Below are 17,388 nucleotides of genomic sequence, written 5' to 3'. Positions count from 1 at the left end.
GCAGACATTTTTTATGTTTAGCCCATATTATTTATACATCTGAAAAGAGTCCACAGAATCCAGAAATGAATACAATCATTTAGGTATTCATATGTTCCTATCCTGGTTGCTCATCTCTCAAAGCTATTGCCAGTATCATAACATTTCACATGACAACACAACATGCAAATATAATGTGAGTGGAAACAATGGGTGTTGCTGCCGCCCAGTGGACCAGTGTATAATGACAAGCAGAACAGGGCCAAAGAAAGACTGCTTTAAACTAATTTCACTGATAATAGTACTGTAATAGATAGATAGATAGATAGATAGGTAGAGCACACAGTTAATAGATGGATATAGAGGATAGTTTGATGGCTGAACACAGAACCTGTAAACGGAATTGGGCCATGAATAAGTCAGAAGTGATGGATCTGGTAGAAACCCCGGCGCAACAAATAACCAGCCTAATTTCCGTCCAGCTCTTCAGATCGGTTTCCCGTCCCTGGTCCAGGTCACTTTGCCGAGTGCACTATTGCTTTGCTCATATTGCTTTGCTAGATCTGACAGGAAACCCGGATCTACTTTACGCGGCTGCAGTGGGAAAGTGGGAGGGGCCGATGTGGGATCTTGCCTCAAACTCTTGCCATGGCTGCAGCGGTGTGGACTGATCGTGGACGGAGGGCCGCGGCTGTGGCGGGGACAGTGACCAGATCCAGATGCAGTCACGCCGCTTTAAAATCCCAGTATGACGCGCTGGTTGTCGGAGGAGGTGAGATCTGTGGACTTCTGGGAGAGAACCTGCAGAAAACACAGCAGCTGTGTCGCCACTGTTTGTAATATTAATGCAACGCTTAGGCTAAGTTTGCAAATGCAATTAGCAAGAGTTTCTTTCTCACTTCTTAAAACTGCTGAATTCGTTTCTTAAAAAAAAAAAAGTGATTCGTCTTTGTCTGGTCACAGTTTGATCTGGATGATTCCACTTTGGACTCATTAAATATTGTAGAAAAGTTTGCACAAAAAGTATTGTTGAAACTTACATTTGAGCAAATGTCATGAAAAAGCTGAAATTTAGAATTCATGGTAATCTCTGTGGGGAATTAACATTGTTAGGAAAACTGTGTGACATATTTAATATTTCATTGCAGGACACAATGGACTGGTGGCAGTGAGTTCATGCAACTGTTTCCCAACACCTACAGTATGCTGTAATACATCCTATGGATCAGCAGCAGGGTAAAGGTGATGTATGTATGTATGTGTGTGTGTGTGTGTGTGCAGGCTGCCTATCTTCAGAAGGGAGGACTGAAGACAGCAGTGTTGGAGCGCAGACATGTGCTGGGGGGAGCAGCTGTTTCAGAGGAGATCTTCCCTGGTAGGATGGCCTCTGGCTCAACCTAGGTCATAAAGGGTCGGTCCACCCAAATGTAACAATTAAAAAAAAATCTCACTTTCTAGTAATATTTCAATACAGATACTGGAATTACTTTTAAACTAACAAGAAGTTCATTTGAAAACTGCTGACAGTGCATTCTGTGGATTATCCTGAGTAACAGAGACACTGAATTGCACGCAAAACCCCTTAACTATCTGTGGGGTTTGATTTGGGTGGACTGACCCTTACATGGTGGAATAGGTTTGATTTTGTATATACATGGCAAGCAAATGTGTGTGGGTAACACGCAGTTTTGTGATTTAAAATTTAAAGCCATGTTTAACGTTCCACGTAGCCTCATACACTGTTGATCATACACCTCGTATAAGTTCTATAACACTCTCGTATGCAGGTTTCCACTTCTCCAGGTGCTCCTATTTGCTCAGTTTGTTACGACCTCACATATACGCAGACCTGGAGCTCAAGGTAAATACAGATAGTAGAAAAAAAAAACCAAAACAACACATAACAATGTTACAGTACAAATGTATTAATTTAGCAGATTTTTAGGAAGGTTTAAAGTGATAGGCCAACTCTTTCATCTTTGTGTATTTGTATTCAGAAACATGGTTTGAAGGTGTATATGAGAGACCCCCATGCTTTCACCCCCATGTTGGAGGAGGGGGTGAATGGTTCTCCGCCAAGGTCTCTCACCCTGGGCTCAGATCTGGCTATGAACCAGAGGGAGATCGGCAAGTTCTCACAGAAGGATGCAAAGGTGATATAAACATTATATGATAGCCACAGGAAATGGTGGGCTGTGTTGTGCACGAGTGCATTTTACACTCCAGTGCATTTGTGTTTAAACTCCTGTGACAGTGATATGAAATGAAAAAGTTCTTAACTGTCACAAGACTTTTAGTTCTTCACCAGCGTAAAGTTATTCTGCCATTTATTCTCAAACAATCCCCACCTCTGTACTCACACTCCTCCTCTTCATCCATTCTTTGACATGCACCCAGGCTTTTCCCGATTTTGTTGCACACCTTGAGAAGCTAGCAGGAGCCATCCACCCTCTTCTGGACGCTCCTCCCGTTGACATTCCAGGAGTCACTGCTGGATCACTGAGGAAGAGGCTGGGTGCAGCTAAAACACTGATGCCCATTGTCAAATGTGGTGCGTGGGTGGATGTATGCTTGGAATATAAGCTTTAAAATGTTTGATGTCAAAATAACAAATTATTTACCTTGTACAAATTGTACTTTCTGGAGTAGCTGAGTCACGATGAGATATGTTATGTTTTTGAATCGAAAGGTCTGAAACTGGGCAGAAACATTCCAGATTTTTATGAGATTATAACTGCGCCAATAATGAAGGTTTGTTATAGCACACACAAAATTTGGTGTTAACTGCCATTTTCCATTTGCTGCATTATGACTAACTCTTGTTTTGTTTTGTAGATTCTTAATCGGTGGTTTGAATCAGAGCCACTGAGAGCAACACTGGCTACTGATGCTGTGATAGGAGCCATGACCAGCCCAAGTAATCCTGGTAGTGGGTGAGATACGTTTCAGGGCTCCCTGTGGCTCACAAACACTCATAACTACAGATACAACTGCAGAGAATTAAACAATGACCTGAATTTGACTTTTATGGTCTTGCCTTGAAGGTATGTGCTCTTACACCATGTAATGGGAGAGTTGGAGAAGGAGAAAGGAGCATGGGGTTATGTGGAGGGAGGCATGGGAGGAGTGTCTCAGGCTATTGCTAGTGCTGCTCGGTCCTATGGTGTAGACATTTTCACTGAGAAGGTGATGTGTTTTGATTAATTATATTGATTTGTCTCTGAATTAATAGAAACTATATTCTAACATCTGTATTTTGGCTCTTTTGGACATCCATGCATCCTTGGCAGGATGTAGGACAGGTCCTGGTTGGTTCAGATGGTGCTGCCAAGGGAGTGGTGCTAAAGGATGGCACTGAGATCCACAGTAAAGTTGTTTTATCAAATGCTACCCCATATGTCACCTTCAAGAACCTCACGCCACAGGTAACAGAGAAATATGAACACCACATGTAATCGTGGCACCAGACAGTATGGTTTATTGTGACTTCCTGTTTTTATTGTAGGCCGCCCTTTCCCCAGAGTTCATCAAAGCCGTAGACCAGATAGATTACACATCACCTGTCACCAAGATCAATGGTAAACCTGTTCTGTTTCTGTTGTGCCTATCAATCACAAATCTTAAAAAAAAAAAAAAAGTTTAATTAGCTGTTTTTTGACTGCAAAAAATAAGGGAAGATAATATCTATTGTATCCAAAGATGCTGACTGTCAAAATAATATCAGATTTTAACACTGTTGCCTTCAGTAGCCCCTTCAGGCTACTCGATGCACACTTTTTGTTTCTCCAAATAAATGTTTCACATGTTTAGGTGAAGTCATTCTTAGACTATTGGTCTGTTTTGTGTCTGTATGTGTGTTGAACCACTACTTACACACTTTGAAAGAAGGGAAGGTGTAAGACAATGGAAACTTGGCAATAAGGCACAAACACATGTAGTGTATCAGGAGGGATCAGCTCTTAATCCTCTGTATATTACACTACTCAAAACACAAGTGTCAAAGTTTGGAGTATTAGAAAACTGTGTAAAGCACACAAAACTAAGATGATGTTTAGAGTTCTTAAGAGAGAGATTCCTGTGTGGTGCCATTTGTAGCTCTGGCTTGTTGATTACAGTAGAGCCTGAGCTGCAGGGCTTTACTACTCAGGAAGTCTTTACTCCCAACTGATTCTTTACAGTGCATTGCCTCTTAAACTTAATGATAGTCTACTCTGCTTTTTGGAAATTATTTTTAGTCTTAGCTTTAAGGTGAAGGAATTGAGCAGAGTTAAGCAGAATATATTACATTAGTCGCTCTAACTGTAATTCAAATATTAACTGAAACTTAAACTTAAGTGCGCACTTTGCTCTACCAAAACAGACATTTCTGCAGTGATGCATGATCTTTGCGCAAACACTGACTCCATATAATTTTCTTTGTTGCTTTTACAGTGGCAGTGGACAAGCTGCCAAACTTCCTAGCATCTCCCACACCAGATGATAAACCTGGACCCCACCATCAGTGCTCCATTCATCTCAACTGTGAAAGCGTAGAGGTGCTGGAGACTGCATACAAAGAGGCCATGAATGGACGTCCCTCAGGAAGGTACATGTATCTTCACACTCCTATGTATATAAGTGAGCACTTTAACACATTTAATCTGCTCTTAATTCCTCTAATATGATTGAACACCCACACAAGCAAGAGATGCTACATGAGGTAAACATATGGTCTGGACAAACACATTTCAATTAATGTTGAAGCTGTAGAGAATGCAGGGCAAAGTGTTAGGTACTTAGGTTAATGTAGATTAGAGATTAACCTCACACTTGTAAAAAGTAGTGCCTATTGCATTGTACCTTAAACATTCTTTCTTTATAATGTAAATATTTCAGAACTATAACATTATGTGCCTTGCAGTAGATATGTTCTCCACAGATTTATGTTAACATAACTCTGCAACAGACTTGGCTAGGATGTTCACATATCCTTATCTTGTAGCTAACACTTAGCGTTGAATGAATAGGCTTTTGTCATATGGTCTTCAAGGATCTGTATTTTCATCAATAACTCACCCACCTCTCCACTCGCCACCATCTTGATTCATCATGCTTCTCTGCTCCTGTAGACCCATGCTGGAGATGACCATCCCCTCCGTGTTGGATCCTACTCTGGCTCCCCCTGGCTGCCATGTTGTGTCACTGTTCACCCAATTCACCCCCTACCACATTGAAGGCAGGGCGTGGACGGACCAGGACAGAGAGGCCTTTGCGGACACTGGTTAGCCACAAAAAATCCTCCAGGACATTTTATAGCTCCTAGTGTGATAAAAGTGCACTTTTGCTACTACATTTATTACTCAGGCGCACAAGTTCTAGTTTGCTGATCTTAAACTGAAACATGTTTTTTTAATTATATGACGGCAGAGTTAGAGGGGAAAATAAGACCCCTTTTAAGGACAGGAGCTTACTTACAAATCTTTCCTTTTTAAATGTTGAATGGAAATTTGAATAAATTGTGTGTAAGAGAATGACACTTTTTAAATGTATACTGCTTAACCTGTATGCAATGATAAAGCATGAGTTTGTGTGTCTCTTTAGCATTTGACTGGGTGGAGCAATATGCCCCTGGGTTTAAAAAGTCGGTTGTGGGAAGGGACATCCTGGCTCCACCTGACCTGGAGAGGATCTTTGGGCTCACTGGAGGGGTACATACAACACACTGGACACATTGGAGAACTGAGCAACAATTTGAATGTTGATACACAGCTTATTTGGTTAACACAATCAACTGTTCGCTGGATGAGGAAGTAATTTGCGTCTTCCGCAGTGTTCTATCATTCACAATCCACTCAGGCACAGATGTGTTGTATAAGCAGTTAATGGTTACAGACAGTTTTATCACAACCCACAAGTCAGAATCAAAGTTCACATCAACCGTGTAACGTGACAGTAACTCACTGACCAGTATTTGCTTCTGTTTGTTATGGAATTGCCTGGCTTCCTTTCTAATGATAAAAAATTTATATCAAGAAACGAAAAAAAAGTAAACATTTTGGTCTTCTCTTTATAGAATATCTTTCATGGATCAATGTCGCTGGACCAGCTGTACCTAGCACGACCTTTGCCCTTCCTCTCAGACTACCGTTCACCAGTTAAAGGGCTATACCTGTGTGGCAGTGGCTGTCATCCAGGTTTGCTTTTAATCTTCAACCCTCAGATGAGTACTTATTTACAAATGTGGCTGTTTGTTGTGTATAGTATAGTGTAGTATAAGTGCAATCATCAATGTCATGTTATGTGGCGTTAAAAGAGCACAGTTAATGAACCTTTGATCCTTTGGATGAAATCTTATCCTCATTGCTGACGATAAAGAAACAAATTCACTTGGTGATGACTGGCTGATTCAGCTGTTTCTGATTTGCTTTCACAGAACGACATTGACTCATTCTTGACCATTTTGTATGTTTAATGTTTCTTTAGGTGGTGGTGTGATGGGTTCACCCGGATGGAATGCAGCGCTCACTGTCATGGCTGACCTGAAACGACACTGAAATATGATTTGTGTTAATGTGACTGGTTTGAGCAATACATGTCTACACTCACTCCATCTACCCATTAGAACAGCTTATTATATTGTGCATCCTGTTTGTAAGTATAAAATCATGGAAACAGAACCAACACAACATTAATGTTGAAGTCAAATGCAGTTTTAGAATAAGTGATATGTGACTTAATGAAATAAACAAAAACTGTTGGTGTAATCATAGAATTGACAATGGAACTATTTACAGCTTTGTATGAATAAATTGAAATGAATTCAAGCTAATGTGTTTCATTTTCTTTATACTATGCATAATAATTACTGGTGTTTTTCTTAAGCTTTGTTCATTCCACTCCAAATGATGTCATTTTAAGATAGGATAGAAATCTAATAAATATTTTTCATAGAAGACATTATGACTTGTCATGGTAGGAAACACAGGAGTTACTAATAACATTAACAATTCCTTTCTTCTATTCAAGTGTCCTAGTAGGAACCAGGACCCTGACACTAAAGCTAAATGGAAACCAGGTCTTAATTTTATTATTTACCCTACACGTGTTTTCCTGTTGTGACATGTCAAAATGCTCTTGTGTAAAAGTGGCCTGTTTATCCATAACACACTGTGACTATTTCCTGTTTTCACATACACAGGAAACAACATATACTTTCTTCTTAGTTAAGTGCTCTGACAGAAACCATTAGTAAAATATTTCTTTTAATGATAGTGTTAATCCAAAGACCAATATTTTGGTCAGTATTGACCTATACCAAACTGGTTTCCCCCCTGGGCATTAATCTATCTATCTATATACATATAAGTGGACCTTGAGTTAATAATTTTTAATCAACCCCTACACACAAATTTATACTTCTTTACAGTTCTTCTACTTACATTTTTGTTACCTACATCAATAAAATAAATGTAACTAGACTTAATAATTGTATCAAAATCATCATGATGCTTAACTATTATTATTTTTTATTATTGATCTGAGGCTTATTCATTTATATAGATACACGCAATCCTTTGCTGGTACTCAGTCCCTATGATTATCATTCAATAATCGATAAGGGTGTCCTGTGCCTTTAAGACGCTGGCCAGGGTGGACCCTGCGTCGGCGCTTGACGCTCAGGAAGTGGACGAAACCACCAAAGATTCCCGCAGATTCGATAGCGATTGTCCCGATTGTAACAAACGTGTCCAGACCGACCCAAACATTTGTTTAAATCGTTTTTGTGGGATACTTTAGACGATAATGCTGGATGGTTGCGCTCATGAAATTCACCAGAGATATATGCAGGCTCTTGGGACTCGGGAGCGGTAAGAAACGTCCCACTTTTCAAAACTTTCTAAACTCATTCTCAACTGAAATCCATCGTGTAAGTGATCATGAACCATGCGAGACAATAAAACTGTGGATAATATCTAACACTTGGTCTATTAAGCTTAAAATTTGTAACATTAGCTCGAAGTTGGCTTTGTCGCTGAGCTCAAATGCAGTCCTTGGTAAAACAATGAAAGTTCCCCTCTTGCCAGTTACACCCTGGCTTGCACCACTTCCAAGTTTGCGCAGTCGGTGTCATAAAGTTGTTGTAATGTCTCATTTATGAAAACACATACATTAATCAGGTGAGTAATATCACAACGAACAAGTGTAATTGTGCCTTGTTTAGCAGGAGATGTGCATAAATGGCCAAAGCTAAAGGGTACTATAAGTACTTTCCCTGGTACATGTTGGTATGGCAACAATGCCTCAAATAGGTGGCAGAGCCCTGTGGTCAGGAACATGCTACGTGGTACACTTGGAGTTAAATGAGCATAAAGTTGTGTGTTTTTAATGCCCAGTATCAGGCGCCCACACGTTGTTCCTCTTCTTGGTTCTCTTTGTGTGGATAATACATACAGCAGGCTATTTTACTCACTACCAAAACCACATCAGAAGCAGCTGAGCATCCTAGAACATCTCCCTCAGCACCTCATATAGGAAAACTGATGTTAGCAATAATAGGATATCTAATCTATGACATGTTTTTTTTTTTTTTTTTTTAATGTTTTGTTTCTTTAAATGTTATGTTTTCATATCATTACATAATAATTGGGTCAGACTAACTTACATCAGAGAGAAGACTGAACATTTTTCTTGCGTTTTGTTCTTTGTGATGAGGAGCTGTCATTTCAGAAACTGCCAATGCCGTAGTAAATTTGTAAAGACTCAACTCTGTCCACAACAGTTTTGCAGGCATGGCCTTCGGTGAGGAATGACAGATGATTTACTGAGCTTTTTGCTATTTTAATTGTTGTGTAAATCTTTTAAAACCACTGGCAGGTCAGTTTGTGGTAATTGATTTAATGTAAAGGTTATGTTTTCTCTCTGTGTCTTAGTAATGCTGTGCTGAAGAACTAAAAAAAGAGCTGAGAAGCTGATTTCCTGGTTAAAGCTCCAGTTCATGATGATACACTTTTATTTTGCATTCCTGTGGAAAAAGCTCACCTTTCAGCTCAACGCTAATTTAGGCAGTCTCCTGGAAGGGAAGAAACAGAGACTCTTTTGTTGCTTTTGTCCAAGGATCTTGGATCATTTATTTGTTGGGATTTATTTGTAGAGATTTAGCAGAAAGCCTGATTGAGCTAACGGGATGGAGCTGTGCTGTTTCTTGACATTTGAGTCGTGAGCTGGACACAGACAGCTGAAATTCCTTCGACTTTCTAAGTAAGTGTGGAGACACTAACTCCCTACGATGGTAAAATGGTAGACTCTTTTACCAAAGCCGATTAGACTCAATGCGAAAAAAGTTGATTAGGGTAGCAAAGTTAGGTAGTGACTTTTGTTGCATTCTTGAATTATATTTAGTGAATTTTTTAATACTTTCTGAAATGTTGACCAGATCCCGGTACCCATAGGAAACATATCGATTGATGAGGACGTCTTCCCTTTCCCACAAGAATTGTAGTATGCAATACGTACCAAACCGCATTGCGCAGTAGGATAGTAGCAGTCACTCTCATCCTTGCCTCATGAGTCACAGACCAAGTTTGAATGTGTCACTACTCTGGAAATCTTTGCTGAACAAATGGAAATCTGACACCACATAGATTCCTGCATGGTCCAGTGATATGTTTCCTTTTGTCTTGCCATTATTCTGCAGCCATTGAGCTTAAATCAACTACAGGGTTGTGGTTTGACCTGATCTACGCCGCCCCAACAAACACAAACACACACACACACACACACACACACACACACAGACACACACACACACATACATAATCTGACATCCAGGGCAGTTCGTTGTTTTCTGTTATTTTTCAAGCAAGTTTCTACGAAAAGATATGGTGTTCTCAAACAGCAGTGCCCGAGGCAGCTGTGTGTAGCACGTTAGGCCTGTGGCAGTGGAAAAGTTAGAGTAAACATCTCTCTCTCTCTCTCTCTCTCTCTCTCAAGACCTCAAAGAAACAACTCGAATCAATCTCACTGACCAGTTTTCTGCTCTCTGTGCATATTTGTCTCATTTTGAGCTTTCCAGGTTCTTATTATAAGACAGCATTCCATCACCTTTCCTGTCTCTACATTTATATCTTAGCTTTTTCCTATCAAAGGTCAGATTGATTTGACTTCAAAGTGAACGAGGAAGGAGGAACATGTTTATTTCCCATCCACACAACAGAAGGGTTTTTTTGGTTGTCAGGTTAGGGCACTTACTTGACTGCATGCTTATACATGTGCAGATGTTTAAATATAGTTACTTATATCATGTACAGGGCAACATTACTGTACAGTGTCCTTGCTATTATTAAGTCAAATCATGAACAATGTTTTGTTCCTTTTCCTTTTTCTTTATTAGGGATACTTGCTCTTATTCTTAGCCTGTATAACTGATGGCAGGTTGAAGATTTGCATTGGATGTAGATGCAAAGAGAAGTGTGTCATCAGATAAATTGATAATGCTGCCCATCTCATCTCATATATCTCATATCACAGGCATCAAGCATTGTGCACTTTCATTCTGTAAAGAAATTTAATTGGAAATGTGCTTTCACATCACATTACCATCTGATAGCACATAAATAAAGACCTTTCCCTATACACTGCATCATTATAAGAACGAGAGTCATACTAATCGGTTTTCTGAATTAGACTGACAGAAATGAAGACAGCAGAAGACGGTGTAATCAGGTTCTAAGGAGCTGATGTGCTGTGTATTTCCCAACAGGTCCCCCTGTCCAGCAGCAGGAGGAGCAAATGGACTGTGGTGCCGCAACCCCTGAGCCAAGTGATGATGCCACTTTGTTACAGGTAAACAAATAGTGTCAGTCTGACCGTGGAAATGTCAGGACTGAAAGAGTGAAGGTACAACATGCAATGTTGTGTTTGTTTAGGATGCATTAAATGGAGAGGAGGATTTGAGTGAGGAGGAGAAGATTAGGCGAAAGGCTGAGCGACGCAAAGCCAAGAGGAAGGTGAGCACACAAATCCTTACAACCCTTAAGGATCCTTAATTGTTGCATTTTTTAATAAGGAAGGTCGATTACAGTACATATGATCAGTAACTTGTGAAGTACTGCATCTATTTCAGCGCCGTAGAAAACGCAAGAAGCAAGAGCAGGTTAAGCAAAATGAGAGTGCTGAACAGGTAACAGTCACGTTACTCCTTCTAGAAATGCGTGTATCTTTTTTGTAAATAGCCTGGATAATTTTTATGGTCTGGCATATTAGGATGATGAAGACGAAGATGGATGTGCAGAGTCTGAACTGGATGAAAGTGAATCAGAAGCAGAAGTTGGTGCTGAGGAGGAGAAACAAAGAGTGCAAAAAGAGGAGAAAAAGGAGGCAAAGTCATCTGCCTCACACAAATGTGCCGCCACTCCAGCCATGGCTCCTTCGGGAATCAAAGGACATCAGAAGAGCCATGCCAGATCCACTGAAGAGGTAGGGACACTGTACTGCAGTAATGCGCATGCCTGACTCCTCTGTTGCTCCTACTTTTAGTCATTAGCTATTGGTGCTCAAGAGTATGTAGGTTTTAACTCCAGCCAAATATTGCAGTAGAATATATCACAATTACACTGTATATCACATCTGTAGTTTAAGTGAATGAATCAGCTGATGTGGTATTTGTTTGAAATGAAAGCCTATGTTCTTGTAGGCCTGGAAGGCACAAGACTGAATACCAATTTCTGTCACAGGAGCCTGAATGGGATGTGAGCAGCGCCTTCTTTGCTAATGCTGCTAGCCATATCAAACCCAAAGGATCAAGTCGCAAGTCCAAAGAAAACAAGGAGAACGAGGCCAGGAGAGAGGTGAATGAATGCAAATGGTTAATGTAAGATGAGTAGGTATAGCAATAGCTAGAGCTCCTGTCACACATGTCCACTGTTTTTATTGTGGCAGCAGTGTGTTCTTCTGGCAGTTCCAAAGTCTGATGTGTGGAAAAGTGGACTTTGCACCATGAAAACCTTTTAATAGTTGTTGGAGTCTCTCCCTCTCTCTCTCTCTCTCTCTAATACCTAACGTAGCTAATGTGTGTGTGTGAGTGTGTTGACCTAGGATGACGCTTAAACCTTGATCATCTGTACGTTAGGGTCAGGCTGATGCATTGCTTTGTTTTAATGACAAAAGAGATAGATGCATAAAACTAAAATATTCAACCAGCTGATAGAAACATATTTATTGCCTCTGCTGTTTAAAAGTATTGTACATCCATATGCATTCTGTTATTATCAGTAAATGTATTCATGAACTTAATGACAAGTACATTTTGAATTTTGTGAATATGAACAGATAAAAAATATTTTTCTTACAGACAAATGGAACTGACACCATAACCAAGAAAAGTGCATCACTGACAGGTAAGGAATGATTTCTGAAACGCGAATAGAAAACCAACCTTATTAAGCACTGGAGGAAATTATTGTTTACACGTTCACTTGAGCCCTCAGGCTACTGGCTCATCAGATAATTAATTATAAGCTTTTTTTTCCTCTCTCGCAGAAAAAGGGATAAAGCTGGTGCAAGAGGGGCAGTACGCACAAGCAGTCATTATGTTTACAGAAGCCATCAAATGTGATCCAAAGGATAACAGGTACACCATCTGTGGTTATGAATGGTTTAATAAAAACATTGTAGACATATGTAACATAATCCTTTTGCATTTTTTAAATTATGTCCTGTAGGTTCTTTGGGAACCGGTCCTATTGCTATTACTGCTTGGAGCAGTATCCTTCGGCCCTGGCAGATGCTGAACGCTCCATTCAGCTGGCCCCAGACTGGCCCAAAGGACACTTCCGCAAGGGCAGTGCTCTCATGGGCATGAAGGTGGGTACAGGCTACTGTGGTCTTGGGATATAGCATGAAATGGAGAATTGTCTGCTGAATAGCGTCATATTTCAGTCTTTGCAGTAAGACTTTCCTGTGCTAACTCATTTTTGTTGGTCTTTGTGTGTGTTGTAGCGGTACAGTGAGGCAGAGAAGGCTATGGAGCAGGTGCTGAAACTGGACAAAGACTGTGAGGAGGCTGTCACTGATCTCCTTAACTGTAAAGTACTGCAGTTAATGGTAAATACACCTACAAACAAAGTAGAAAGGTGTTCCCTGTAAGATTTGTAGCTGTGAATGTAAATACCTCAAACTTTCCATTTTTAGGGTTAGGGTTAGGGTTAGGGTTAATCCAGTTATCTTGATTTGAAGCTTTTGTATTTTTATGACTGGTTATTGTTTTTTCTCTATTCTTCCTTCAGGAGCTTGGTTTTGAAGAAATGCAAAGTGTCCATCTTCTGGAGAAATTTTCAACTGTGCAGGCAGTTCTGTCAGCTTGTTCTGATGCTGCCAGGGGTAAGGTCACATGTACATATTTATAAAAAGATCCTGTAGTTTCTCTTTATAACACTGCAAAGCAGTAATTTGTAGAATAGGCTGTATGTTAAAATCATACAGCCATTTTTCTTTATATTCTATTGATTACATTTTTGTTTTCCAGCTGGGAGCCAAGATCCATCAGTTGTGCAACCAGGGTAGGTTACCATTTGTTTGTCCAACCACTAGGGTCAGAAGGGTTAGTGGCCTCCCTTGTGGCTAAAAGGGATTTTGTTCATCTGAGGTTTTGCACCTTTCTTTATAGTTTGTGACACTTTAAGTGGTCTTTTGATAAGTATCAACATTTTTTTTTTTTTTTTTTTTTTGCTTTTACTCACAATCTGTCTCTTTCTCTTTCCTTCAGAAGCCCTTGCCCATCTCTGTGGGTAGGAAATGTGACAACTGAGCTAACTGAGAAACACCTGCGGGACCTTTTTAAAATGTATGATCCTAGTCCAGCAAAATATTTGATACCAGTGAGCTGAAATCAGATCAGTAATTCAATAAGTTAATAGACATTTTGGCAAACACTGGTGTTTTTACCTCTTTCAACAGAAACATGGAAATCTAATATTTAACCAAGGTGGTTACTGACTTGTCTGTTAAGTTGTTTGCTTTCCATTGTAGGTATGGTGAGATAGAGAGTATCCGTGTGCTACATGAGAGATTCTGTGCCTTTGTCAATTTCAAGAATGCAAACATGGCAGCACGTGCCATGGAGAAACTAAATGTGAGTATGTATTTGGGTCCCCTCTCTCAATCCTGTGCCTGTTTTTAAAGAACATGGGTATAGGCTCAATGTTGCATGTATGTTTCCTCTTACAGGGTTATTGTATTGAGAACACGCGTTTAGTGGTGCGTTATCCTGACCGTCGCACTCAGAGGGTCCTTCCCATTCCACTAAAGACCTTTCTCCCTGTCACACAGCAGGCAGGGGCAGCTGCTGGGTAAGAAGCACTTCAGCCTCACGGTAGAAACTCTGGGTCACTGAAATTATAAATTGAGGCTAGAGTTATAATTTTGTTCATACTTATTGTGATCTCAATATGTCGTTCTCTAATTATGTCATCTTCCCCTCTTCCCAGACCTCGACGACGTGGCCCAGTGAACGGAGACGAGTGTTACTTCTGGAGAACCACCGGCTGCCATTTTGGGGACAAATGTCGCTACAAACACATTCCTGAACAGAAAGGCAAGGACAGGAAGCCCTGGCAACCTTGAACTCAGTTTACTCTCTGCCTCAGTAGTATGCAGGAAACCGGGATACACGGACTGAGCCAAAGGAGCCGGTACTAACTGGACCAGGTTCTCTGGGTAAAGAATATTAACTGTGGCAGAATGGACCAGCATAGTCAAAGGATCAGAGCCAGCACTCAGGCTCTAAGGCTGGGATAGTGACACATGTGCCACAGAGGACTGGAAGTATGAATGTTTTTATTTCAACCAAAGACTACAGTGGATGATATTGCTCAGTAGTAAAACATTAACCAGAAGGGAGCAACAAAATCACCAGATATAGTCTTTGTTTCAGAAGAAAACCTTCATATTTGTAGCCCTTCATGATATACAGTGACCTATTCCTGTTTTAAGAGATACAACCTAACTTCACAGGCCGACAACAGAAGGAGGAAGTGAAACTGCCTGGGTTCAAAAAAGTAATGACGCTGTCATGTAAAGAAGTGATGAAAGGACTCAGTACGGATTTTTCAGGCCAAGGTTCTTCAGTGATTATCCTGGGGACTTTCCTTCATAAGAAATTCCATCACAAAGCAGTGTTTCTCTCCATTTTTTAAGTACAGTAACTTTATTATTACTTTAACCGTTACTTTATCCGTGGTTCACAACTGCTTACATCAGTCTGTGGTTCATACTGGGGCTCCATTTTCTACTTATTGGTTCTGTGCCAATATCTGCACATTGTCCACCAGGCCAAAGACATATTAACAGATGTACCTATCATTTCAGTACCTCCCCTATGCAGATGAGGTTTTTGTTTTAGCCTGGAAGCTGTGGAGACCCAGGGAGGTGCCTTTATAATGCTCTATGTAGCCTTAGTTAAGATGATCAAACTGAAATTGAGGGATTGCAGGATTGTATGTATTAATGCATGAATTAGGTGTATTGAATTAGGTATATTTCACTTTATTTACTTATAGTCTGCCCTCTTATTGAAAGATAATACACACACATACACACACACACACACACACACACACACACACATACTGCCTGTTAAGTTGTCATGATAAGTTATGGAGGAATCATTGTCTTTCATAACAATACTTGTAGGTTGCATAAGAAGCAGTAGAAACATCTGACAGTATCATGCAATCCAGTAGAATAAATACTATCTTTATGAAGATCATGTTTTTGGTGAGACTGTCACAGATGTGTTAATTTATCTCTGACAATTTTGAAAATTTTTGGTTTTCTTGTATTGGATTGCGTGAAGTGTCAGGTTTGAAGTTCTTCACTTCTCCCTGTTTTGTGGACTATAAGAAATTTAGCTGAGGCACTCATTTCTGTACCCCATGCAAAAAAAACAGCATTCATTCATTCATTCATTCATTCATCTTAGCATTAAAATAGACAATGGTAAACATCACAGTGCTTTATATCTATGCAAAAGAAAAGTTCCAATTTATTGTCAGTTCGGTGTCAGACACACTCACCCACCACCTCTGGGAGAAGTAGTCTGGTTTTGTAGGTTGTTAATGTCTATGACAGACATGGCGACATCAGTATACTACAGGACAGTGCCTTACAAAAATTCACGCTCAGTCACGTGCACTCACACATTTGTGGCCATGTGTGTGAAACGATCCATTAACAGACCTTTGAACCTTGACGAGCAGTGTTTCTGACCCTATGGCCTCCATTTCAGTATTTCAGTGAACCAAAGAATGCCTCATCTGATGGCTCTGCACTGAAAGCAAATTCTCTCATGAGTTTCAACACTAGATGGTGCATTAAAACCTATTGGCATGTGTCTGTATCATCCACTTGATAAAAATTAGAGCTACAACACCTGGATTAAGTCCACACTACATTCACTAGTAAACTATGCACAGCATAGTGAGAGTATTTATTGTCTTATTTATACCTAAGTCTCTCTCTTTTTTTTTTTTTTAACCACTTACCTTGAGGGTTGAATTCAGCTTTTAAATTCTGACCTTTTTTGTCTTTCATGCCATGACTGGTTAAAGAAAAGGCCACTCTTCTGCTTTTTTCATCATTATTAAAAATACTTGGTTCAAATACTGTCACATGCTGCACTTCTGCTTTTCTTGTATTACTTTCTGTCTTGTTGCTTGTAAAAAAGGAATTGGACACCAAACCTTCAGACTGCACTTGCGGATTTAACTTGTTTCTTATTTGATCGGTGCTGTTAACTATGGTTGCACAATGTATTTAATTTTGAAGACTTTAAATGTGTTGGATATCACATGGGATTTTAATTTCATGTTACTGATATTTTAAATTGGACAAAAGATTTCCCTGAGTCTAATGTCAGATATTTAGTGTGTTCTAAGTCTTTTACACACTTTCACACTATTTCAGGAAAATGCATTTTTAATTTTGATGTACACACTGATAACCTGTGCACTGCAATCCTGTTAATCCCCCAAATATTTTGTATTGCCATACTGCAGAAAAAAGAATTTTATATTTAATAAATGAAACACCTATCAAACCTGTTTCTGAGTCTTTACATGCTTAATGGCACAAACTGAGTGAATAATGTCTAATATATGTAATTATTCTGCTACTATGTCATAAACATGACTTTTCTTTCTGTGGTGTTTCAGTGGTATAGTTTTCCTGACTTCCACAAGGCGGCAGTGTTGTACTTGAAAGGTTTTCACTGAAATGTGTCACTATTGTAGCCAGCATATGCAATAACTTTTGGACCCCACTGTACATTTATCTGTTTTTGATCCTCAGGAACCAAGGCATTGCTCTAAATCATCCCTCATGCTCAAAACCCTGAAGAAGTAAATCAAAGCAGACCTGGCTTTCCCCCTGGTGTGG

The 17,388-nt window shown here is 39.8% G+C and overlaps 2 protein-coding genes and 1 long non-coding RNA gene across 4 annotated transcripts in view; 2 read left to right on the top strand and 1 right to left on the bottom strand.

Annotated features, from left to right (window-relative positions):
- Window positions 1-580: 580 nt before the first annotated feature.
- pyroxd2 (pyridine nucleotide-disulphide oxidoreductase domain 2) lies at window positions 581-6,782 on the top strand. 2 transcript variants are annotated; one of them, XM_071480635.1, is made up of 16 exons: window positions 581-751; window positions 1,128-1,147; window positions 1,261-1,354; window positions 1,767-1,840; window positions 1,977-2,132; window positions 2,377-2,530; window positions 2,669-2,730; window positions 2,815-2,912; window positions 3,024-3,165; window positions 3,270-3,404; window positions 3,485-3,557; window positions 4,411-4,564; window positions 5,088-5,239; window positions 5,560-5,666; window positions 6,032-6,152; window positions 6,442-6,782. In XM_071480635.1, the coding sequence occupies exons 1-16, from the start codon at window positions 628-630 to the stop codon at window positions 6,510-6,512; spliced, it is 1,737 nt and encodes a 578-aa protein (XP_071336736.1). In that variant the 5' UTR covers window positions 581-627; the 3' UTR covers window positions 6,513-6,782. The 2 variants fall into 2 exon arrangements, with proteins under 2 accessions (XP_071336736.1, XP_071336737.1); XM_071480636.1 differs by lacking the exon at window positions 1,767-1,840 and having other exon boundaries at window positions 627-751.
- Window positions 6,379-17,388, bottom strand: part of LOC139622923 (uncharacterized) — a 15,136-nt gene continuing 4,126 nt past the window's right edge. The window contains exon 3 of the long non-coding RNA XR_011691397.1: window positions 6,379-6,508. This is a non-coding gene — a long non-coding RNA (uncharacterized lncRNA). The remainder of the gene's footprint in view (window positions 6,509-17,388) is intronic.
- Window positions 7,625-17,054, top strand: LOC139622920 (tetratricopeptide repeat protein 31). The gene is made up of 16 exons (XM_071480637.1): window positions 7,625-7,826; window positions 10,718-10,800; window positions 10,884-10,964; window positions 11,081-11,137; window positions 11,221-11,433; window positions 11,691-11,804; window positions 12,308-12,353; window positions 12,496-12,586; window positions 12,678-12,819; window positions 12,955-13,059; window positions 13,242-13,335; window positions 13,481-13,514; window positions 13,721-13,798; window positions 13,984-14,086; window positions 14,182-14,303; window positions 14,442-17,054. The coding sequence occupies exons 1-16, from the start codon at window positions 7,769-7,771 to the stop codon at window positions 14,575-14,577; spliced, it is 1,557 nt and encodes a 518-aa protein (XP_071336738.1). The 5' UTR covers window positions 7,625-7,768; the 3' UTR covers window positions 14,578-17,054.

Source organism: Trachinotus anak, unplaced genomic scaffold (genome assembly GCF_046630095.1).
Source record: "Trachinotus anak isolate AG129_WGS33_773 ecotype Australia unplaced genomic scaffold, CSIRO_AGI_Tana_v1 ptg000007l, whole genome shotgun sequence".
Lineage (NCBI taxonomy): Eukaryota > Metazoa > Chordata > Actinopteri > Carangiformes > Carangidae > Trachinotus > Trachinotus anak.
Note: the sequence above shows the minus strand (reverse complement) of the source record. Positions and strands in the feature narration are given on the sequence as shown.

Bases quoted from the DNA above. Each gene is read 5' to 3' on its own strand.
- pyroxd2 (XM_071480635.1), top strand. From the start codon at position 628: ATGGCTGCAGCGGTGTGGACTGATCGTGGACGGAGGGCCGCGGCTGTG. The intron at 752-1,127 runs GTGAGATCTGTG...ATTTCATTGCAG, and splicing joins CGCGCTGGTTGTCGGAGGAG to GACACAATGGACTGGTGGCA. The intron at 3,558-4,410 runs GTAAACCTGTTC...TTGCTTTTACAG, and splicing joins ACCTGTCACCAAGATCAATG to TGGCAGTGGACAAGCTGCCA.
- LOC139622920 (XM_071480637.1), top strand. From the start codon at position 7,769: ATGGTTGCGCTCATGAAATTCACCAGAGATATATGCAGGCTCTTGGGA. The intron at 10,965-11,080 runs GTGAGCACACAA...CATCTATTTCAG, and splicing joins GACGCAAAGCCAAGAGGAAG to CGCCGTAGAAAACGCAAGAA. The intron at 14,087-14,181 runs GTGAGTATGTAT...TTCCTCTTACAG, and splicing joins GTGCCATGGAGAAACTAAAT to GGTTATTGTATTGAGAACAC.